This window comes from Crocodylus porosus, unplaced genomic scaffold (genome assembly GCF_001723895.1).
Source record: "Crocodylus porosus isolate Cpor-Errol unplaced genomic scaffold, CroPor_comp1, whole genome shotgun sequence".
NCBI classification, from domain to species: domain Eukaryota; kingdom Metazoa; phylum Chordata; order Crocodylia; family Crocodylidae; genus Crocodylus; species Crocodylus porosus.
The window spans coordinates 34275276-34299511 of NW_017728943.1; the positions used below are offsets into that span (position 1 = coordinate 34275276).

General features: G+C 43.2%; 1 protein-coding gene across 7 annotated transcripts in view; it reads right to left on the minus strand.

Annotated features, from left to right (window-relative positions):
- KIF16B (kinesin family member 16B) overlaps positions 1-24236 on the minus strand; it is a 253928-nt gene that overhangs the window by 199806 nt on the left and 29886 nt on the right. For all 7 annotated transcript variants that reach the window (XM_019549135.1, XM_019549136.1, XM_019549133.1 and 4 more), the window contains exons 2-6: positions 18964-19033; positions 14216-14329; positions 8820-8936; positions 1441-1538; positions 813-922 (exon numbers count right to left, since the gene is read on the minus strand). In XM_019549135.1, the coding sequence (XP_019404680.1) occupies positions 813-922; positions 1441-1538; positions 8820-8936; positions 14216-14329; positions 18964-19033 (509 nt within the window). The remainder of the gene's footprint in view (positions 1-812; positions 923-1440; positions 1539-8819; positions 8937-14215; positions 14330-18963; positions 19034-24236) is intronic.

Below are 24236 nucleotides of genomic sequence, written 5' to 3' on the forward strand. Positions count from 1 at the left end.
TATTGATTTGAAATCACAGATTTCCTATGGCATAGATTTCCTACTGCAAAATACTGCTCTACAGGTTTCCCTCACTTTTTGTGGGCTCTGTATGTGCGAATTTGCTCTTATGCGATGACCCCTTTTATGCCAAAAATTTGTTATATGTACGGTAAATTCACTCTTATGGGATCAGCGTGGTGGAAGCCCGCAGTCAGCTGCTTTGTCCACGGCACTGTGGAAGTGACATGCACCAAAATATATTCCTGTGTGGATCTGTGCTCCTCGCTCCTTGTCTGCAACACGCATTTCTGTAGTTGCCATCCTGATTATGGCTTCTAAATGTCCCGCTAGCTTATCTCCTTACCCCTCTCTCTGGTTCTGTACCTCCTACCAGTGATGCAGTCTGCCACTGAAGATCATTCACCACCCTCTCTTCACACCAGCTAAACGTTCACCACCACCCTGTGCTTGTGTGCAGTCTGCTGTTGGTGAATAGCAAAACTGCCTTGTAAAAGTGGTAGAAATGGGTCTGTGGGTCAGTACAGTCGAGGTCTTGGAATGTATCCCTATTTGTTACATTGTAAAGCGGGTTCCCTTTATGCAAATTCAAGTTTTGCACCGTTTTCCAGGAACAGCATAAAGCGAGGGAAACCTATACTTTAAAAGGGTTCAGAATAAAATAAACCTTGTTCCCCATTAACGTCTTAGGATGTTGATCCATGTTATTCTTCATTTTCACATCTATTTACAACTTTAAAATAAGGAAAGGTTATATAATTAAACGTAGAAACTGAAAGTATCAAGGAAGTTCAAAGGACTTAGTTTTTTACCCTCAACATAAGGCCCTTCTTTTGGATGTTCTCGTATTCTTAAATTATATGTTTTTGAAGACTTCCGCCGAAGAAGATCTCTCACACGTTCATTATAGATTTCCAAATAACTGGAAAAAAAATTGGAATTTAGAAAAGTATCAAAACATACAAATTTTAAAAGCAAAAATTACTGAAAGAATACGTTTGTAATGAACTAACAGAAGGGAGACAGAGGGACACTAAAAGAGCAGGTCAGATTAAGACTGGCTATTTATTTATTTTTAACATAATAAAGATTAAAATATGCTTGATCTGTGAGAAGAGGCGCAGAAAAATAAAAGTGAGGATGTGAGTGAACATGTGAAAGAGCAGGACATGGGCTGGGAAAAGGCAATTGGGACAAAGATGCTTTATACCAGAAAATTAATTTTCGCATCATAAATAGCGGCAGGTGCAATGGGGGGCGTAGAGAACTACTGCACACATTTGATGACAGCATTCAACAAAAATCTGTTTTGCGGATAAACGTAAAAAGATGCATTCAAGCAAACACATTTTTCCAAGAGATACTAAAAAGCAAAAATAGAGGTTTGTAACAAAAATGGCTCTGTTAATCAGCAATTGATATAACAACTACAAGACTTACCTGACTTCTGTTCGAAAGGACGCCTCATTCCATCTTGTCTTTTCATTTATTCTGCTGAATAATCCTTCACAAATTCGAGGTATTAAACCAACATCACCCTGCAACATAATTTTTATATGCACATATACTCAAAACACACTGCGTATTTGAAAAGAAACAAACTCCCCAAATCATAAGATGCAAGTGACAATATCCAGAGTCTGAGAACTTGAGAACAAGCACATTTTTAATAGCTGTATTCTTATTCTATTTCACTTTAAAAACAAATTAGAAATTAACAATGTTGCCATTTGAATCCTAGCGCTAACTCACTGGTTTTGCCTATACTTTATAGCCTTCCTACCCACACATATTCCAACTATTTGGAGCACAAATGCAGCCCAACAAATAAAAACAGTTTTTCCAAAGCATCATTCACCCATCTTAACCATAAGTCCATTGTTCATCCTATAACGCCACCCATTCACTACACACCATCCACTGTTTCCAGTAAGAGGTTCAAGCCCTCCAGATAATGGTCCCCTTCTCTACATAATCCTTATTCATCCCTGAAATGTAGTTCTTTCTGTACACTACGTGAGCCTGGAGTTCTGTAGGTAAGAATATGTAACACCATACTTAAGACACATCTACAAGGGAGACAACCTAAAACAACCATAATTCTGATGTCTTTACTTCTGAGTGCTTGAGTTTCCAACCTGCTTTCAATAGTTGTGTGTGTGCAGTTTCCTTGGATTTTACAAAGCAAGGAAACTCCATCACAAGGAATTGTGCTATAACCCACATGGCTCATCAACATAGTGGTAACCCTCATATCCACTGCACAGACCTCTGCTGCTTGAACTAACAAAGGAACCCCTCATCTTTTATATAGAATAGCTACTAAAGGGGTATGAGACATACATTGCCAGAGGGTTTCACAACAGAAGACCGCTGAGATACTAGGAACAAGACACAGCCCTTTTGTTCTCCTTTTCATCTCAAACCTGATGCTTTCTGCCTACTTCCTTTCCAGTCTATCTATGCTAGTCCTGCCTCTTCTAAGATGCCACCTCCTCATGCCAGGCTCTCCTCCCACCAATCTCTTCTCACTCTCAGCCAACTTCAATTCTTCTCAGGCCTCTTTATTCTTCCTTCCTTCCTCAGCTAGACCCAACCCACCCTCCCCGTCTAGTTCCCCCAGAAGTATACCACAAACTGAGTAGCTTCAGCCCACTAGGCAGCACGGCCTGCTGTGCCATCAGCACTGGCCCGGCCAGCTTCAATTATTTTTTGCGTGCGATGTATTTTTTGCGTGCGATGTATTAGCTGCCCCAGCTATCCCTCCTCGGTTACATTACTGGGTTCCCACATAATTTGTCTTTGCTGCCCACCTCCCAGTCCTTCCATTGTCTGAATTTCCTCCTCATACTTGCAGTCATGGCCTTTCCATCCTGCCCATTTGAGAGTGGTCTCTCCCCTTGATGCAATCTAGTCCCTCCTGTCTTTAGCCCAACTCCTCATCCCTCTGTATTTCAGTCAAGAAGCCATGCCTCTTTTCCTTTCTCAGAGATTTTTTACAGACTTAAAACTGAGTCATATCTGACTAACAGAAAGGCTGCCATGCCCTGCCAAATGCCTAAGTCCTGCTCCAAAGCTTCTTTCCATCTTGTTTTTAAACATAGCTTAAAAATGCCATCTCTGTCTTGGCAAATAGTAAGCAGCTTTAAGCAAATCTTTCAAGAGAAGTTTAGCCTGAAGCAGATGATGAATATGGAAAGAATCAGCCCATCTAATTTAGATTTTATATAGTTATAAGCAACTAAAACAGGGTCTTAAAACATGAAATGCTGGGCAAGCAGAAACACAGACAACTCTACTACATTTAAAATAAGTATAAAATCAAGGAAGAATAAAAATGTACGCATCATGTAGCCATAAATTTGTTTTCTTATGTTTTCCTGTCAGTCATATAGATAAATTTCTTATTAAAATTAACTAAACATTTACACACAAGTCTAAACCAGCAGGCAACCTACAAGCTATTACAGTAACATATTAACACAGTCTTTAATCCACTGCTTTTAATTTTGCAAATTAAACAGACTATTGTAATTCTGCACTGTGGCTCCTCCATGGATCACAACTTCAGAATTATAGAAAATTAAGGATGGACGGGACCTCAGGAGGTCATCTAGTTCATCCCCCTGCTCAAAGCAGGAACCATCCTCAACTAGATCATCCCACCTAAGGCCTTCTCTAGCTGGGGCTTAAAAACCTCCAAGGATGAAGATTTCACAACTTCTCTGGGTAACCTGTTCCAGTGTTTTACTTTCCTCCTAGTGAGAAAATTTCTCCTAATATCGAACCTAAACTTCCCTTGCTATAATTTGAGACCATTGCTCCTTGCTCTGTCATCTGCCACCAATGAGAACAGTCTAGCTCCATCCTTTTTTGAACCCCCCTTGAGATAGTTGAAGGCTGCTATTAAATCCCCTCAGCCTTCTCTTCTCCAGACTAAATAAGCCCAGGTCCCTCAGCCTTTCCTCAGAAGTCATGTGCCCCAGCTCCCTAACCATTTTTTTGCCCTCTGCTGAACTATCTCCCATTTGTCTGTATCCTTTCTGTAGTGGGACGCCCAAAACTGGACACACTACTCCAGATGTGGCCTTATCAGTGCCAAATAGAAGGGAATAATCATCTTGATAGAGAGGTTTGCATGTCTTGTACTGGAGTCTTGTACTCTTGGTTACAGTCACCCATGGTAGCAAGATCAAGGGCACGGTTTCTAAACTAATACCAATTCAAAAACAAAAATGATGAAAATGAAAGAAGCAGCCAAGGAAGAGGTTCAATTATCAGTTGCTTGAAAGACCCTGATAAAAGCAACCATCTTCTGCTGAGCTTCAGTGAAAAACTTTCCCACCTCCCTAATGATCTCAACACCACTGAACAGTGGGACAGCCTCAAGAAACTGTCACAAGCCTTGCATGCCACAAGGCATGCAAAAAACTTCAAGGCTTCTCCACAAAGAAACATCAGGAATGGTTCAATGATAATGACAGACAAATACAAGCTTTGACAGAAGGGACAGCCTTCAAAGCTTAGCACAATGACATCAACTCCAAACAGAAGCAAGACATTTGTTGCCACCTAAACTGAGATGCAGAGGAAAATTTAAGAGCCAAAGAATAAGTGGTGGGAGGACAAGTCAAAAGAGATTCAAGTTTACCCATAGCCAGGACCAGTTTCCTCAATGTAATCAAAGCTATCTGTGGTCCAAACAAACAAGACACCACTCCTCTGAGGTCCAAGGATAGAACAACATGCTTTCAAGACAGCTCCACCATCAACACACAGTGGAAGAAGCACTTTCAAGAGCCCCTGAACTGAGATTCTGATGTTGAAGACAATAACACTGAGACAATTCCACGGCACCCCATTAAGGATTACGTTGCACCAGCTTATCAAGAGACCTTGAAAGCCATTATGCAGATAAAAAACAACAAAGCACAGTGGTCCTGATGGAATACCAGCTGAAATGTATAAGCAACGTGGAAAAAAGCTCCCACCTAATCCACTGTTACTATGAAGAACAGATTTCCAGCGACTTGAGAGATGCCAAAATCATTACCATATTCAAGAAAGGAGACAGATCAAATCACAGCTATTACTATTGCACTCTTGTCCATAGCTGTGAAAGTCATGCCTGTATTCTCCTCAATACACTCACTTTTGTCATTGAGGAGCTTTCATGAGTCCCAATGTGGTTTCAGATCTCTCAGAGGTACAGAAGACAAGATTTGCTGCAGAAGGGCTGTGAGCAACACCAAGATCTTTACATAGCCTTCATTACCTAAGTAAAGCTTTTGATTCAATCAAAGGAGAGGTCCTATCGAGATCCGGATGTTCAAGAAAATTTGTTACCATCACATCAGACTCCATGATGACATGACAGAAAGCATCCTAAGGAATAGCTTGAAAATGGATACTTCCACTATTAGAACTGGTGTCAAGAACATTGCACGATTGCACGAACATTCATTTTCGTCTGTATGACAGCTCTTCTGCATCTTATTGCTGACATACTTCCATCTGGAATCAGCATCCAATATCACATGGACATATCTTTAGAATAAACTGGTTACATTCCAGATCCAATATAACCAACACCTCCATTACTGATCTTCAATACATGAATGACTCTTCTGTGTGCCCACTCAACTGAAGAACTCCAGGTCACTCCTGGTTGTTTCTGTGAAGCATATGAAATGCTTGGACTTGTTGTCAGCTTCATGAAAACCAAGATTCTTTACTGATCCACCCCAAACCATCCAGCTGCTCGTTCACATATTACAATTAGAGAACCATCCTTGGAGAATATTGAGCATTTCTCCTCCCAGGTTAGCCACCTTTCCCAAAAAGTTAACATAGGAAACAACATTCAATACTGTACTGGATAAAATCTGCCAGTGCTGCCTTTGGACATCTCCAGAATCATATTTTCAGTGATCATAACCCAGATCAATCTTCTCAGCTACCAGGCTATTGTCAGCCCTACACTGTAAAAGGGTGTGAAACTTGGATGGCATATTGAAACACATGGGAACTTTGGAACACTACCATCAGCACTGTCTTTAGAAAACCCTCAGTATCAACTGGAAGGACAGAAAAACAAATGCCAGCATTCTGGCTCAAGCAAACACCACCAGCATTGAAGCTATGTACATATGGCACCAGCTCCATTGGACAGGATACGTCTTAAGGATGCCTGAAAACCACTTCCCAAAATGGGTCCTATATTCCCAACTCACTGATGGCTAGTACTCTAGAAGTGGGCAAAAGAAGAGATTCAAAACACCGTGAAGGCCAATCTGAAGAAACATGATATTAACATCAATACCTGAGAGACTTGACCACTGAATTGTCCCAGCGGTGCTACAATGTACAACAAGGCATTGCCATTTCAGCCAAACTCACCTCACTATGGAGGCAGACAAAAGAGATAAAGGGAGAGATCTGTACCCTGTATGTACTCCCTCCTGACAAAAATATTCTTTTGCAACTGACCTAAACATGCAGCTCTAAGATTGACCTCCTCAGTCATTTATGGACTCACCACTGACTTCCTGATTTTACCGGAAGACTATCAGCCTCTTATCAAGGGATTTACAATAACACTGTGGCAGCTGAGTGCTCATTCATGCCATCAAGAAAATAAGCTCTGCCTGCTCACTACACACATAACAATGCTGAAAATGAAGTGGTAAGGACAAACTCAGGACACCCCCAGAGCACTGGGAGATGCTCAGATAATGATGGTTTGGGGTCTCATCCCCAATCCCAACAATCATGCTTCCTGCCATGCTGCATATCATAGGACATGTCATTCTCAGGATCAGGGACCAATTTGAATTGTACCTTATTTGAACAGGAACCTTGCAAATCAATTGTGCTTGAAAGATTCCTAGTGAGGGCCTCTCCATGACTGGGCTCGTTGTCTGCCTTGCCCCCAAGCTCCTATCTTTAAAATGCCAGATTAAAGGAAGTTCTCAGCTCCCCCTACTAGGAACCTTGCAACCCATGCACTCAGAAGCCCATTTTCAGTCCCAGTCCTAATGCCAATGCTGACAATTAGCTGTCTGTCAGCATCGGGATGGGGATGTGTCACATGTTCCATTTATGGTGCCATAGAAACCAGATATGACCAAGTTCCACATTTTATGTAGAATATCATTGTGGCTGGTTTGCCACTATATAGCATCATAAATTGGGCGAATGCATGACAATGTTACTACTTCTGGTGCAATTAATGTGTTAATCATGCCATCAATGTAATGTGTGCTAGGGCCCCCAGAAATGCATCCATGTTCTATTTTCCTGGTGCTCTCAAGAGTGACAGTATCCTCACTACCCACTTTCTGGAGTTAATGTATGTAGATTGGGAGCAATTTACTGGGACTTATTTCCTCAGCAGTGAAGCTGAGCACTCCGCAGACATAGAGACATACCTTTTCTGTAACTTCTCCCAAATGCAATTAGAGCACCTTCATGAAGCTAACAACCATTGCATATTTGTTAACAGAACTTTAAACCCAAAGGCACTGATAACTCCCTCAAATAGTTTTGATTTTTATGAAAAACATGAAAAAGAAATGTACTTTTAACACAGGTTTTCTTTAAGTGCTGTCTAGCTGAAAGCGCCAGTCATTTGAAAACATCTGGCCTGAGACTCTGGGAGGCAAGTAGATGACATAACCCAAATGTTCAGAGCCAAATTAAAGCATTTATGATGCACAACCTCACAGGGTTAAAGTAACATTACCACTTACACCTTTGCACAATCTCTTGTGCATAATAGTCCCTAAATTTACAGGAAGTCTCACATGTTCTACATGTTCCTTAGCACTCTATTTTCATCATTTTAGATACCCAAGTCATAAATTTTTTTCTGGCCTCCACATTCCACTCTGTTAATTCACCATAATGGAGACTCCTCATAACATACATAAAGCTTATTCTGTGTGTACCAGAGGTATAAAAATGAAGCCAAGTTTGCTCTTAGCAGCTCAGGAAGGTACAAATTAGCTGGCCCACTATGGCTCAAAGACAGATTTATCCGAAGTAGGGTAAGTGGTAATATATTCTTCCTGGCTTCTGCTAGAGGAAGGCAGCTTTTATTTAACCAGGGTTAAAAGGGAGCATTGCTACAAGGACTACCTCTTAGATGCACTCAATCAGCAGACTTTAGCTGCTCCCTTCACCACCTTCCTCAGCTACTTCCTTCTTTCTTTAAGCAAGTATTTCATACAATAGAGGCAACAATCTTGTACAGGACATTCCCCTGCTAGGAGCCCCAAGCTAAAGTTTACCTGAATGTTATCCCTTAAAGTAAGGTCTGCATAATATTTCATAATGACCGAGTCAGAGCTTCCACCCACTACTCTCATTTTTACTTCAATTCTCAACTTGAAATTCTTGTCCAAATAGGAATCAAGGAACCATCTTTATTTTTCTTAACCCCACTGAATGAGGGAGGAACAAACAGGCTTTTACAGAAAGCACTGAGTCAGTACCAGTATCATAAAAAAAAAAAGGATATTAGGGTCACTTCAAGTTAGCCACCTGAAACCAGTTACTGACCTAAAAAATGAGTTCTGATCTGTGCTGCACAAAGGAGGGTTTATTATGAGCTATAACAGGGCAACATTTAAATGCATTTCTTCCCATTTAAAATTTCTTCTAAAAAAACTAAAAGGAAATGTCCAAAACTCAGATTATTATTAACAAGTTAGTCATAAAATAAAATCTGCAGTTTGCAGACCAGACATGGAATAATAGCATTCCTTTTGGAAAGTATTACTACATAATAAAACTAAAAGTTTGAAAATACAACATACTGCGTTTCCCATCATAGTGTAGGACTTCCCAGATCCAGTCTGTCCATATGCAAAAATACAAGCATTATAACCTTCAAAAGCAGATTTGAGAACATCTGTGCCAAGATTTTTGAAAACCTAAAAAGAAAAAAAGGCTTTTTAAAGGGATCATGCAGTTTTGAAGAAAAGAAACAGGTATACATGTATTATAGTATTCCATTCAATTAATAACTGTAAATATTATATAATACCATGGCTCTACTAGCACTTACCACCTTTGACCAAAGATATTTGCTCTAAATGAATAAGCATCAAGGAGTCTAATGTAATACAAAATGTTAGTGGTGCATTTAGCTTTCAGTAGTGCCACAGTCTTTTTCCCCCACTTTTGGTCCTGTCAACGGCATAACTTGCTGACATACAGAATTAGAAAGAAACTCTTTTAATTATGTCAGACTTCCCTCTTCAATTTTTTCATCTGATCTCAGACACTGTATTGACTATCTTTCTATCTTACTATTGTAAATATCTACTTAACTCTGGTATCTTCTCCAGCTATAAGGACCTTGCAAGTGTCTACTCACTTCCTAAAAAGAAAATCCTTCTTGGATCCTGCCAGCACATTTCATATTTAATGGCTTTTTTCAGCCAAGTGTATGAAGCAAGTAGTCTTTTTTTTTCTCTCTCACCAACAGCACCTTTGAGTTCAGTCTCAGTTTCCATCTGTTTAGAAGCACAAAAATTGGTTTTCTATGTAGTCAGTGACCTTCTCTCAGACAGTCCCTCCTCTATCCCATTCTCCAAATTATCTGCACAGAAACACAGGTGTTCCCAGCTCCTTTCAGCTATGGTACCAGTCCTATTTACCTCATCCCAAACCCTCTTGCCCTCAAGTTTGATAGCAATGCAAAGGAGTATCCAAAACACTGTCCTCTTAAATCTGATACAAGTAAAAGAGAAGCAGAGGGTCAACTATTATCATGATTATGATGAGCATGTTGGCTAGGATTAAACATTAACATTGATGATACTTAACTATAACTTCTTTTGACACCTTCATAATTCTACCTGCACCTTAACAAAAAAGCTGTAGCTCTGTTGTAGTCCTCTTCGATTACATAGCTCAGACTGAAGGGCTATTCCTTAGATAATCTTAAGCACAATTCATGCCCCCTGCTATTTTATTTGACAAGTACTTCCTCAGTTAACTAAACTCCTGCTCCCCCTACCTCAATATCACCCTGAATTTTATTTTTCCATCCTTCAAGAATGCTATGCTTATGTCTTCATCTCACCATCTCTGCAGTGTCTGCTGAAATTCTCATCTCTACTTAATGCTTCCTGTAGCCTTGGCTGGTCCTCAAATATCAGCCTTCTAGCATATGCAAATTGTTACTAACCATTTTTCCACACTCTCACAAAGGAGCAAGTACATTACTCTCAAACTATTCCATCGACATATCTTTCATTTTAGAATCTAGTTAATAACTATTCCTTTTCAGAAACTCTCTGTGGGTTTGTTCAAACCTGCCTCATTATGTCTTCTTTTATTCACACTCTATTAATTTTTCTCCCAGCTTTTATTTTTCACTACACAACCTGGCTACTGCAAAAGGTAAAATGCCTTCTTTCCAATTCCTACCAAAGAGAGACTTTCAGTAGCTCTTTCCTATGCAAATCAAATCAAGCCCAATTCAAATCTGAGCAGAAAGCAACCATTTTGCTCTATATGTTCTTCTTACTGTAAATATTTCTGTTTAAAAATCTCTCATGTTAAATTATTTGAAGAAGTTTATAGGGAAGAAGATATTGAAGATTATACAAATTACATTTCCCTTGACAATATCAAAATCAAGGTTAAGTTCAATCACATCTAGACACAAGGAATAGGAGGTTACCATTCTGGACTATTCCTCAAAATGTAGGCTTTAACAAAATGCACCACTTAGCTTACATTGTTGGTCATTTCTAAGGACCAGTATAAGTAATCAAAAAACTCCTTCCAATTTTGCTGCAGAGATATCTAGTTATAAATTTGCAGGTAAATTGCAGCTCATGGTCTAATGTTTAAGTCAGTGTAGCACAACTTATGGCCACAAGAGGGCACTGAGAAGACATATAAAACTGGACACCCTTTCATTTATCACTCAGCTGCTTAACTATGAACCAAATGTGCTACTAATACAAGTAGCTAGGAGGCAGGATCCACTGTGCTTCACAGCATTATGAATCCAAACTGTAAAGGAAGATACCCAGCTTTTATGATGCTGGTGCAGTAAATTGAAAATTCTGCAGTAGTTTGATAAAAGCTAAAATATGAATGTTTTCAATTAATAAACTATGAAAATGAATAATATAAGCAAGAAATTGGCCTCTGCCTTATTTATTTTGAAGCTTCATTTGATATAGTTTCTATGTGCTCCGCACATTTTAATTAACAAAATGCAAGATTGTGGATGGAGGTTTTGACAGCTGGTCAGATAAGAGTTGGGAGTTTTGGTGCCCAAAAATGCTGGGATGCAGGCTGTGATTATGAGATACCAACATCAGATGGAAGTAGTTGAATAAAGATTATACTGGTAAAAACCCAGATTCTGAAGGTCAGGCACACAGCAGCAGGTAATGGCTCTGGTTAAAAAAAGCAGCTGACACAAATCCAAGAATGCATCACTACTCAATATTTTTTTTTATTTCTGCAAAATTATTATATGCACATGTGTGAATATGTGCACATCCATCCATGAATGTATGTATGTATGCATACACATTTCTTAGGCATACTGGAATAGTACTATTTAATCTACATAAGCAGCTTACCTATTAAAATCAAGAACATTTGGCAAGGGCATATTTCATAAAGCATTTACACTACCAAATCTATCAATTTGTGAGGATGGGCAGAAAAAAATAAAGGAAATGGAGAAGGCACACAGACATAAAAGTTAATGAATACTTATCATCAAAACCTTAAGATATTGTAATTATCCTTATGCAAATCTTCTCAAATGTGTACCAATAAAAAGATTTTATTCTACACACGATTAGGTATTTTAGGAGCAGGAATTGAACAGCAAGATAATTAGTTATCATTGCTCATGTAACCACATACTCACAGACTAAAGCACTAATAAGCACCTAAATGAGTTAGTTCCATTCATCTCAATGGACTTAAACATTTCTTAAACCTATGTTGTGTTTGTCAGACCAGAGCCAAAACCTCAGTCCTCAATTTGGAAAACACCCAAAATACATCATTAAATCCATTCCATTTCTGGCAAAACACTCCCATAACTTAAAGCATTTGCTAGAGCATCAATGAAGTCAATAAGGTTTAAACACCCTAGCTGAACAGGGAAGCTTTACAGAATAAGGCACCTATATTTTTATGGTTATGTTTACTTAATTTGTTTCCCAAATTTCCCTCATTACCATGAACAGTAACATAATATTTTTAAAAAGAAACAAAACATCTGAAAAAAAATTAAGAACTGGAGAACAGAGATAAATACTGTACAATAAAAGTTTCAGTAGTTTACAAGTAATCAAGCTTTAGATTAAATTGCAATTGTACATGTTAATTAGTTTATAAAATGAACATGGAAGTTTAAAAAAAGAATCTAGTTCTTTGTATTAAATAGTTCAGGTGAAACTATAGATGGAAATTCCCTATCAGACAGCTATGTAAGTTAGAATTACCAATAAAAAGAGCCTTTATTACAATAAGACAATTTATTCTCAGCTTCAAATCCCCATCCCCCCCCCTTTTTTTTTTTTTTTTAAACTGTGGAAAGTTATTTATTCTTTATAAAGCTTTAAATCCCATACCATAACTACTACCTGCCAACATTCCCGAATGTTGCATTCAAAGAGTCCAAAGGACCTTTCAATTACCAATGATTAAGATTTTTTTGGCCAATACAGATGGGCAATTATTAACCAGCCATATGCCAGCCAACACCAATCCAATAGCCGACATGCATCCCGGCAGCTTGGAAAGCAGCATCCAGCTGGGTAAGTCTGTGGGTGGGGAGGGGCATGGGGGAGGGAAGGAACTGGAGAGAGCAGATCGAGGCATCCACAGTGAGGGAGGGAGTGGGGCTGGGGCAGGGACTGGGCAGCCAGGCCAGGGCGCAGCTGCAGACAACTTATCCAAAGGTACAGGGAGGGGCAGCTCCCTGCTAGTGAACACATCCCTAGGCATGTGCCCCCCAGATTTGTGCGTGGGGCAAGGGCAGGATGCCTGCTGTAGGCTTGGGACCAGGGGCTGCGCCAGCCTGTTCCTGGCAGGGGGCTGCATTTCAGGCAGGTGGTGGTAGTGCTGGAAGGGGATGTTACAGTGACCACCCATAAACCCATCTCCCAACGCCACTGCCACCCATCCCGCCCACCCCAAGTGCAGCCTCGTTCCAGGCCCACCACCAGGAAGAGACCAGCATAGCTCCTGGCCCTGAGCCTACAGCAGGCAGCCTGCCCTTACCCCACGCACAGTAGTGTGTACAGCAGCAGGGAGCCAACCCCTCTCCTCCCACCCACAGCCCCCACATGAGCTGCCTGCAGCTCCACTCTGAGCCCTGCCCCACCCCAGCTAGACAGCACCTGCCCTTACCCCACCCCAACTCCCTCCCTCACCATGAGTGAGGGCTTCAATCATCCCCCCAACCATGCTCCTTCTCCCCTACAGACTTATTGGCCAGACACTGCTCTGCAAGCTGCTAAGCTGCATTCCTAGTTGCGTACATGCTTGTGGCTGCACACATGCATGTGGCATTTATTGGTGACATTATCAGCTACACCAGCCAAAAAAAGCCAATTGCTGATAATGTCAATTTTCCTTTTATTAGTGGCAATCCAATATGGACCAATACATCAGTGCACCCCTAAAATTTCCTGCTGCATTTATATTTTAACAGGATACACATTCCTTTTTCATTTTAACAGTCTGTTTCCCAAATTTGCTTGTACAGAATCCAAAGGTAGAGAGTATCCATGCTAATTTTTTTTCTCAAAAAACACTTATTTCAAAGTTAGGTACACATAACTGTGCACATACATGTGTGTGTCCCTTAATTTAAGAACTAGCATCCAATGAACATGTAATCGCATACTTTTATTTGAGTTATTGCCTTCATACCATAGGTGATGGCATCAGGCTTGAAAGGCTCAGCTTTAAAGAGGAGAAAATTCAAATTCTATATTTGAAGGCTATTAGTATAATCAGAAAAGAGAATCAGGTGAAAAGCATTTTTGTCGGTCCGGTAAAAATCACAGAACTTACAATGTTAGTTATGCTACAGTGCAACTCTCAAACAACTAGGGAATTTCCAAACTGCACAGGTAGAACTGTAATAGGAAAAACATTTCATATAATCTTTTCAGTCATAAGAAAAAAAAGTATCAATAAAGTTTAGAAATCCTACCATTTCTTGAGATGTATAGTTTGGACTTTTACTGTCTGCTGAGAAATAGGAAAAGTCATAGGTAAATGTTTTAGTCCGTTCCCTTCCTGTGTCTCCAGTTACACCTTCTGGAATCTACCAGAACAAGAAAATTGTGTTTGCATAATATGCAATAATAAAGTAATTATTGCAAAGGATACCTGTACCATAATTTGATTAGAATACAAACTTAATACAAGAGCACACACAGCAAGAGAATCCTGAATTGGTCCAGGCTTGACCTGTTATTTTAACAAATATTTAATAATGAAACAATTAGCTATTAATATCAGAAAATATGGTCTTCATATGCTATATTAACATAGTGTAAACATAAAGCTCTTTAGATTTCATCTGAGAACTGTTCATTTTTATTATGTTGCTACTTCATAATATTTAAGCCTGGTTCGTTATCAAAATGTGAATTTCATATATACAATTTAAAGGATTACCCCATGCATTTACTCATTGAAAAACACTTCACTGTGTATAAACCAAATAGTATTTGAAAGGCGAGATGTATTTAAAATGGTCTTACATGCCTTCACCTTAAGGCTGTCATCAAGCTGCAGATAAGCAATATATACTAGGATCTGTCTCAGCCTAAACAATTCTCCCTCAAGGGAGGGAGTATAACCTAGTTGGGAGAACAAGGGATTGTGCAGACATAATGGATGCTATTCTCACAGTTCTGCCACTCCTATCATCATTTGATCTTGGGGAAAATAATTTAGAGTCTGTGCCTCAGTTTAATCACCTGTACATTTTTTCTAACAATTATGTACGTGTCACAGGCGGATCAACTTAATGCTTATAAAATATTAAGCCAGCCTCAAATGAAAAGGTGCAATAAAAACTACAAAGAACAACATCAGGAAACTCAGACTGTGTGACAATGTTTACTATTTAAAAACAGTAAAAGTTTAAAGAACTGCTTTTTTTGTTGAACAGATGAAAGACACATTAACTTGCTGATTTCCCCAAGTTAAAAAAAATAACAAGGTTATTTGGCATAATGTCAAATTCCAAAACTAAACCATTCAATTCTTATTTTTTTCCAGCTGTGCTTCTCCATTGCATGCCGTGCTGGGAAGTCACTTATATCACTCCTACTTGCCTACTGTGAAGATAACAGGAGATTATGCTTGAAGTAGCATTTTAAGGCAAGTTTTCACCAAAAACCCCCCAAACCTAAGATATGTTTTCATATTTATTAAATGTTATACATTTATCTTCCATCTCAGAAGGAATGTATATTAAAGACAGACTTTATATAGCCAGTCCATATAAATACATAGTGAATAATAATCCAACCAGTCCACTTTCTATACTATTTCTACACTCGAATAGCTGATGTGACAGCACGATTTACGCTGGAACAGGACATTAGTGCAGAAGATGGTAAACACAACTGGGATACAGACCCAGAATGAAAACAAGGCTTGTGTATAAAAATAGTTATGTGCTGAAAGTCCTTTTTATAATTGCCACTGGGAGCTTCTGAAACAGAAACATACCCTTATTCTTTAAGTATTCGCAAATCTGTCAAAATTCTACTTGCCTGACCTGATCTGTTTTCCTTTACCAAGAGAGAGAAATTGAACTGGATTATTGCATCATCACAGAAAACAGTAGGAGAGTGGATTTTGCACCTGTTTTGGAAGGTTCCTTTTACACTAAAATTTCTTTTCTACTCTTAAACTTCAGCTACTCTTAAGCTTCAGCTAAGTAGAATGGATAGGAAACGCCTTCAAGATGGATCCTATGGAATAGCTTTCAGAGAACTAGAAACTAGTGCACCAATAAAGATTTTTTAAGGCTGATATGGAGAGCAGTAGCCAGCTGATAAATCTGTTGGGGAGAAGGAGCATGGGGGGCAGATCAAGGCCCCTGCAGCGAGGGAGTGGGGCTGGGACAGGGGCTGCATAGCTGGGGTTGGGTGGGGTGTAGGATGGAGCCACAGCTCATCCAGGGGCACTGGAGGGGCAGGTGGCTCCTGCTGCTGCATGCAACCCTGGGGGTGGCATGGGGGCACGTGCTGCCTGGATTTGGGCACGGGGCAAAGGTGGGCTGCTGCTGCACGCTCAGGGCCAGAGGCTGCACCAGCCTCTTCCTGGCAGGGGGGGTTGGGCCCGGGCTGCACTCAGGGCACGAGGGGGCGGTGCTGGGAGAGGGGGCTGCAGCCACCCCCAAATTCGCCATAGCTCCTCTCTTAGCCCCTCCCAGCACTGCTGCTGCCCACCCCAAGCACAGCCCCCACACAGCGCCTGGGAGCTTCCCCTCTCCCCACCCATCACCCCACAAACAAACCATGGCTCCTTTCTGCACCCCATCCCACCCCACCCTGCCTCAGCCACACTCCCTCCTTCAGGGCAGGGGCCTCAAACGTCCCTGCCATGCCATGCCCCTCCCCCAAAAAACTTAACACCTGGACACTGCTCTCCAACTTGCCGGGGCTGAACTCCTGGCAGTGTGCATGCTCTGCAGCTGTGTGCATGCAGGCGGCATTTATTGGCAATGGTATTGGCCACATCAGCCAAAAGAAGCCGACTGTCGATAATGTCAATTTTCCTTTCATCAGTGCCAATATGATATGGACCGATATACTGGTGCAACTCTACACAGAACATTTATATATCGAACAACTTTCCTATCTTGCTCTCCTGCATCCATATTTCAGCACTGTAAACACTCCAGAAAACAAATGCTTCTTCCAGTATCAAATGGACATTAAATTAGGATGAGCAGGAATCCTAGTTTTCTCTATTAAAAATCCAAAATTCTCTAGTAAATTAAAGCCAGAATTCTTTGATTAAAAACCCTCAACTCCGTGTTTTTTCCCAATGATTAAAATGAAATACTACTATAACTGCAAATATAGGTATCAGTTGAGCACTCTGGGCATCTAATCTATAACGTACACTGGGGCAGGAGGGGCACTTTAATTAGAATGGCTCTTGGGAGTTGCTGTAATTAAAACGCTTTCAGCATCTCATGCATTCAGCATCAACGCTTCAAAATAGTAGCAGGGATACTTTAACTAAAGCTCAAATGAGCTTTACTTAGCGTACACCCACCACCATTTTAAAATTCAAGGACGATGAATATAAGTGGAGGCTGCTGGACTGTTCCTATTAGTTTATTAATTAGATTAATTGAATCAGCTCTGGCACATTCCAATTAGAACACATTGGAGCAGGTGTCCTACACATGTACAGGCACCCAGTGTTTTACTGATATATTTACAATTTTAAAGCAATCTGGAAGCCTTCTAGTGCCTCAATCATTATAATAAAATACATTCTAAATGCCTAAATGTTTTGGCATTTGTTTTGCTGCCCCCTTCACTCACTAGGACATGGATTCAGCTGCGGCTGTCCACCATGCTGCTTTGTGGCACTGAGAAGCCTTGATATGCTGATGCCCCCCACTCCCAAGCCACAGTCCTCCTCAGCCCTACCAGTGCCCCTCACTCCCACAACCCCCCATCCCCATCAGCACCCTTCACTCCAAACCCACAGCCCCCATCCCACCACGGCCCCCCACTCCCAAACCAACCCCCACCCCTGCTTGTGCCTTTCACTCCCAACCTACTACCCCCAGTATATGTAGAGCTAGGGTAGGGAGGCCAGAGGGAGTGCCTGACCATAAGCGACACACTGTGGGGGCATGTGCCTTCCCAGATTTGCTGCAGCCTGACTGGACCTGCACCAGGCAGGAGTTGCCTCTACAGTCCAGCAAGAGGGACCCAGTGCAGAAGGGTGGAGCAGGGTGATGAGACTCCTTGCTGCTGCCATTGCAATCCCCACCACAGGTACACCACCATGGTGAGGCTGTAGTGGAAGTGGGACACAAGCCTGCCCCACAGCAGCAGCAGACAGGAGGCACCTCACCTTGGCAGCCATGTCAGCAAAGCTGGTGCAAGGCTTGGTGGCAGCAGCAATGAGTCTCCCTGCCATATTCTGTCCTCCCATCCAAGTGGGCCATGGAGGCAGCTCCTGCCTTGTGCATGTCTAGCCAGGCTGCAGCCCCGTACCCTGCTGGGGACGCAGAAATCTGGGGGGCACATCCCCCCTGTGCCCCCCCAACATACGACTCTGGTGCCTAAGCCATGAGTGTATGCAGCAGCAGGGAGCTCCCTGCCACCCCCACACCTCCCTCCGACAACCTCCCCATGGCTCTGTGCTGATCTCCAGCCTGATTCGTGGCCATTCATTCCCATCCCTAGCCCCAGGCCCCACACACTGCCCTGGCTGGGCAGCACCTGCAACTCAAACTGCCAACCCTGCCCCATTCCCTCCCTCACCATGGGGGCTCAGTGTGAGCCCCTGCCTCAAACTCCCACAAGTTGTGCCTTCCCAACGCTGCCATGTGTAACATATGCCGCTCCCCACACTAGACATAGCCGCAGGCAGCTGCGGGAGGTGCTTTCCACCACACTGTCTGGAGCTGTATTGCCAGCCACATTTATGCGTGCATGCACGCACATGCACATTGTGTCCCCTGCTTGTGATCACCCTCCTCCCGCTCCCCTCAGCCCTAAGCAGCCCCTTGAAACCTGGAACTCTGCCAGCCTGCAAGGGTACCCACAGTTTCCCACATTTTTCTCCTTTAAAGGAGTAAATCCATGTTCTTCCACGGCAAACAGAAAACCCAGACCCTTGATGAGAAGATATCAAACCAAAATTCTGTTAACTTAGAGTTTTGCCTTCTCCAATGAATATACTCACTTTTAAATTTGTGATTGTCGTTTTATTTTTTTCCATTGAAATAATAAATTTAGCATCCAGGTCTTTTTCCCTGAAAAGAGCAAAAACATGGTTTCATTATACTGAAGAAAAATTCATATTGCTATCAAAATTATCAAAGATTCTGTCTTTGTAAGAAACTTGTTATGGCTGCTGTACATTCAAAATAATCAGTTTCTTCTATCATTGTAGCCAGTTGTTTTATATTAGATTTTTTTTTCCCCTTTACCAGGTCTTGCTTTCAAAACCCTCCTTATCTGGCAGTAAGAGTAAGGACTAAGGGGGAAAAAGGTCTTAGAAATTTTACCAAGATGCTTGCTTTAAATAGCTTGTTTTCAATGGTAAATCTGATCCAAATACCAAGGGAGTTAGTAGAATACTCAAACAAGAATTTCAGCTTTCAAGTCAAAACACATGCACACCTCTCTCTGCTGGTATCAAGAACCAGAAATGTGTTACCTTCAAAAAAACCCAATGTTGCAGCAGAGTTGGACTGCTATTACAATCATGATGGTCCAGGGAGTACATGAGAGGCAAGAAATCTTTGTGGTATCTTTCACTGTACCAACTGTAGAGTTGGGAAATTATCTGAACAAGTGTTTGGCATTAAGCGGGGCCTTCCTCAGGTCAGAAGCCTGAGATCCGAGGAGGGCATCTGATATCTGAAAATTTCTCCAATAGCTCTTCCAACTATACAGTTTGTTGAATAAAAGTTATCATACAAAGAATCCTTGCCTCTCGCTTTAAAAAATAACATAGCTTTGAGGCTCCTCATTTTCAAATGCTTGTGATGGCAGTCCTGAAGACACTGACTACTGAAAACATGTTCCTTTCCTTTACAATCTCACTGCTACATTTACTGTAGCTGTTCCCCAAAAGCTGTTTGGTTTTGGAGCAGAAGACAGAAAGGTGATCCATGCATGAAGATGACAGAAAAGGTCTGGGACATATAAAAGGTTCATGTTCCTGTATGCTGCAGTTGGCGACCCTAGGCATGTGTGCCACAGCATGTTACATGAAAGCATTTTGTTTGGCACAGCACAGATGGAAGGAAAGGGGTGGGGGCTGCACTCTCAACAAAGATCAGGCCCCTTGCAGTTCCTCCACTGTCCACGCACTGTGTGCGTGTACCCACGGCCAGCAACAAGCCAGGCTGGGGCTTCACAGACCCCAGTTCAGCTGCTTGCAGCCTCCCCGCTGCCTGCTGTGAGCAACCTGGGCTCTGTGGTGGGTGGCAGGGGCCTGCCCAGAGCCTGAGCTGGCTGTGGCAGTCACCCAGGAAGCTGCAAGCAGCTACACCAGGGTCCACAGAGCCCTGGCCCAACTTGTTACTGGCAGCAGGTGTGCACGCACCTGGGGTGGATAATGGGGAAACTGCAAGGGGCCCGATCCTTGTTGTGACAGTGCAGCCCAGGCCCCTTCCCTGCCATCCACCTTGAGGAGACCCTGTGTGCCTCAGAGGCAGACAGTGGGGAAGGGACCTATGCTATACTGCCACAAGGATCGGGCCCCTCGCAGCTCCCCTGCTATTTGACCCCAGCATACCAACATCTTCCAAGTTGAGGTTGGTTGTGGGTGTTTTTGGTATTCTGCCCAAAAACATTGCTGACCCTTGCTGTACGCCTTTCCATAAATGCCTGAGGACAACATTGCAGAATTAAACCTGTCAACTACCCAGAATCAGACAATATTAAATTTTCTTCACCTGCAGCTCTCTAACGCCGTGATGAACCAAGGGGTTCTGACCCAAAACAGGATCAGTGCTCTTAAAAGCTCCATAGAAATTAGACTTGCATGGAAAGTAGGGTCACAAGCCCAAGAGTAGGATTTCTACACTGAAAAACAGGAAAATTAGTCTAATGCCCGAAGATGTGGAAGATTATTTGGGAAAATGTTTCCCAGGAACAATTGGCAAGTGTTGACAACCATGTCATATCAGCCATTCCTGTTTGTCTTGAAGTATCAGCAAAGAGCCAGCTCAGTGCCTGGGAACAACATGTACCAACCTGTTGCAGAGATTTAATATTATTATACCTAACTATAAAATATAAGTAATGCATATGTATATTTTAACTTTATTTCTTTTAATAAAGCTGCCATAGGGAAAAAAAAGAGTATTGCACACAACACCATGTACATGAAAAACCAACTTGTGTATAAAATAAAAAAAACCCATTCAGACTCCTTCTAGCAATAATTCTGAAGGAAAGGGGAACCATGTACCCTAAATTGAAAGCTTCCAAAGAAAAATATTATTGATGTAATTATAAAGATTTTTTTTTCATACCACCTCTATACTTCCAGACTGAAGCAAATATTTTGGTACTGACTATGGATGATGGGAGGCCAGGGAAGGGGATGGAAAAGGGGGAAAGAGGGGGAGAGGGAGAGAAAAAGAGAGAGAGAGAGAAAGAGAGAGAGAGAGAGATTTTCAGTGTTCGTTATCAAGAGATAGTTTCTTATGCAACCATACAAAAGTGCAAAGTGTCATGATCAGAGATGCACCAATAGAGATTTTGGGAGCCGATAACAATAGCCAATTTTAAAGGAGGCATATTGGCCAACACCAATCCAATTTCCGAAACAGCTGCGTGCAGCTGGTAAGTTCATTGTGGTGGAAGGGGAGTGGGGATCAAGGGGGAAGGGGGGGCCCAGATCAATGCCCCCTGCAGTGAGGGAGAGGGCAAGGGCAGGCGCTGTCCAGCCAGGGTGGGTTGGGGTGTAGGATGGAGCCAAAGCTTGTAGGGGAGAGAGAGGGACTCCCTCTGTTGCATGCACCCCAGGAGGGCATGGGGGGAGGGGGCATGTGCCCCTGGATCTGTACAAGGCAGGGCAGGTGCCACCTGGCTCAGGTCCAGCTCAACACCCCACCTCCACTCATGCACAGAAAGAGCCAGGGCTGCACTGGGCGGGTGGCAGCAGTGCTGGGAGTGAGGATACGGTTAAATCTGGGGTGGCTGCAGCCCCTTCCGTAGCGCCTGCCCCAAAGCCAGCCCCCAACGAGAAGAGCCTGGTGCAGCCCCAGCTCCAGCCCACCAACCCACCCTGCACAGACCCAGAGGGCACGTGCCCCACCCATGCCTTCCCAGGCTGCGCACAGCAGTGGGAGCTGCCCTCCTTCCCCTCAACAAACCCCAAACCCTGCCCCACCCCACCCCAGCTGGGCAGCATCTGCCCCTGCCCCCTCCCTCCCTGTGGGGGACATTGATCTGCCCCATGTCCCTTTCCTCCCCGCCCTGCTTCCACCACAACAGACTTACCAATTGCACTCAGTTCTCCACACTGCCAGGCACTGCTCCTCACTGCCTGGGTACTGCACTACGGCTGTGCATACACACAAGCATTTAATCGGCCAAATTATCAGCTGCATCCAGCCAATTTCCGATACAGCCAATCTTCTTTATATTGGTACTGATCTGACTGGCCCAATGTATCAGTGCACCTCTAGTCATGACCATCTTACTTGGACATACTTGTACTTGTTCAAGGGGAAAAGAGTAAGAAAGAACGGGGAAAGGAGAAAGAAGCATTTTTTACCCTTTAGCACCCCATGAGTTTGCCAATGAATCTATCCAACTCTACACAACCTCCCCCCACCCCATAAATGTACTGTGGTAATAAAAAAAAAATTTTTAAAAATAATGTGCAATAATCAGAAAACATTGTGAAACAGAACTTGAAACATAACATTTATTGCATACTGTTTTAGAAACCTCCAGTCATTTTTGTGACAAAACTAAAGGTTTTGTTTTACTCTATCACAGGGGCAGGGAATTATTTCGGGTGGGAGGTTGCTTAAGGAGGTTTGGCGAACCTTTGAGGGCCGCGCAGGTAGCCCTGCCCCTTGACAGCTGCCCTGCCCCCTGGTCACCATCTTAGGACCAGAAGTCTGACCTCCTAACTCCTGACCTTTGCCACTGGAAGTCCCTCCCCTTGCCCCCCAGAAATACTCCTTTTGGGAGGGAGAATTGCCATCTTAGAACCAGAAAAAAAACCCATATACTAAAAATCAAACACCTATTAAGACGTATTTTATTACAAAAAATATTTTTGTCATAATTTGTGTTTGCATAATGTATCTAGAGATGATTGCATAACTCAAAAATAAGTTCTTAGTCTTGTATACTGTGTGGGGGGTATGGTTGTGGATGTGGGGGGGGCTGTGAGCAGGTGTGGTGTGTAGTATTTGTGGAATGTGAGGCATAGTGGCAGGGATAAGGCACAGTGAGGGGTATGGGGTCCCCTCCCACACCTCCCCCGGTGCAGCAGCAGGTGGGGGCACTGATGCCTGGCGAGGCATGTCTCTGACCAGCGCTGCACATTGTGGCAAGGGGCACAGCCCACACTGGGCAGTCTTTATCATTATGGCTTCCCGCTGTGCATGTGCAGCCCCCATGCTCACAAAGCACAGGACAGAGGTCTCACGCACTGGAGCCAGCTGCCTGAACTGCTCCCTGCCACACACGTGCAGCCCCCACACTTGCACAGCACGGGAGGGAAGTTCTGTGTGCTGGAGCTGGCTGCCTTCCTCACCCCCTGAACCAGCGTGGCAGGGAGTGGTGCAGGCAGCCAGCTCCAGTGCAAGGGGCTTCCCTCCCATGCTGTGCGAGTGCGGGTGCTGCACCAGCAATAGAGACTGCCTGGAGGGGACTGCACCCCTCACCGCAACGTGCAGCGTTGGTTGGAGCTGCGCACTGTCAGGCACAAATGCCTGCATTGGCCATAAGCAGCCCGAGCACTGTGCCTGCTGCTGCTGCTGCCTGCAGGGCTGCACACCATGGGGGGAGCGTAGGAGTGATCCCCACATGCCCCCCACGCTGTCCACCCAAGCTCCACATTGCTGCTACCCCCATGGGCGCAGGCTCCATGCAGCCACCAGCCCCAGCCTCACACTCTGTGCTCCAGTCCAGCTGCAGCCCCACTCCCACCCATTACCTCCCTGCTGCCCACAGTGAGTGGGATAACAGGGAAGTTGAGCAGGTCCCAGGCGGATGCATCAGTGGCAGCACCAGCCCTGCCCAGAACCTACATGCTTGCCAAGCCAGGCCCTTCCACCCACAGGGGTGGGAGCAAGGCGTAATAAAGTATGTTGCAAGTATACGTATACATGGGTGCCTCACTCCCACCCTTATAGGCAGAAGGGCTGGGTGGGGCACAGTCCATTGGTGGGCACCATGGGCCAGATGAAAATGCCCAGAAGGCTGGACCGTGGGCCTTATTTTGCCTGCTCCTGCTGCATCATCATATGAAACAAT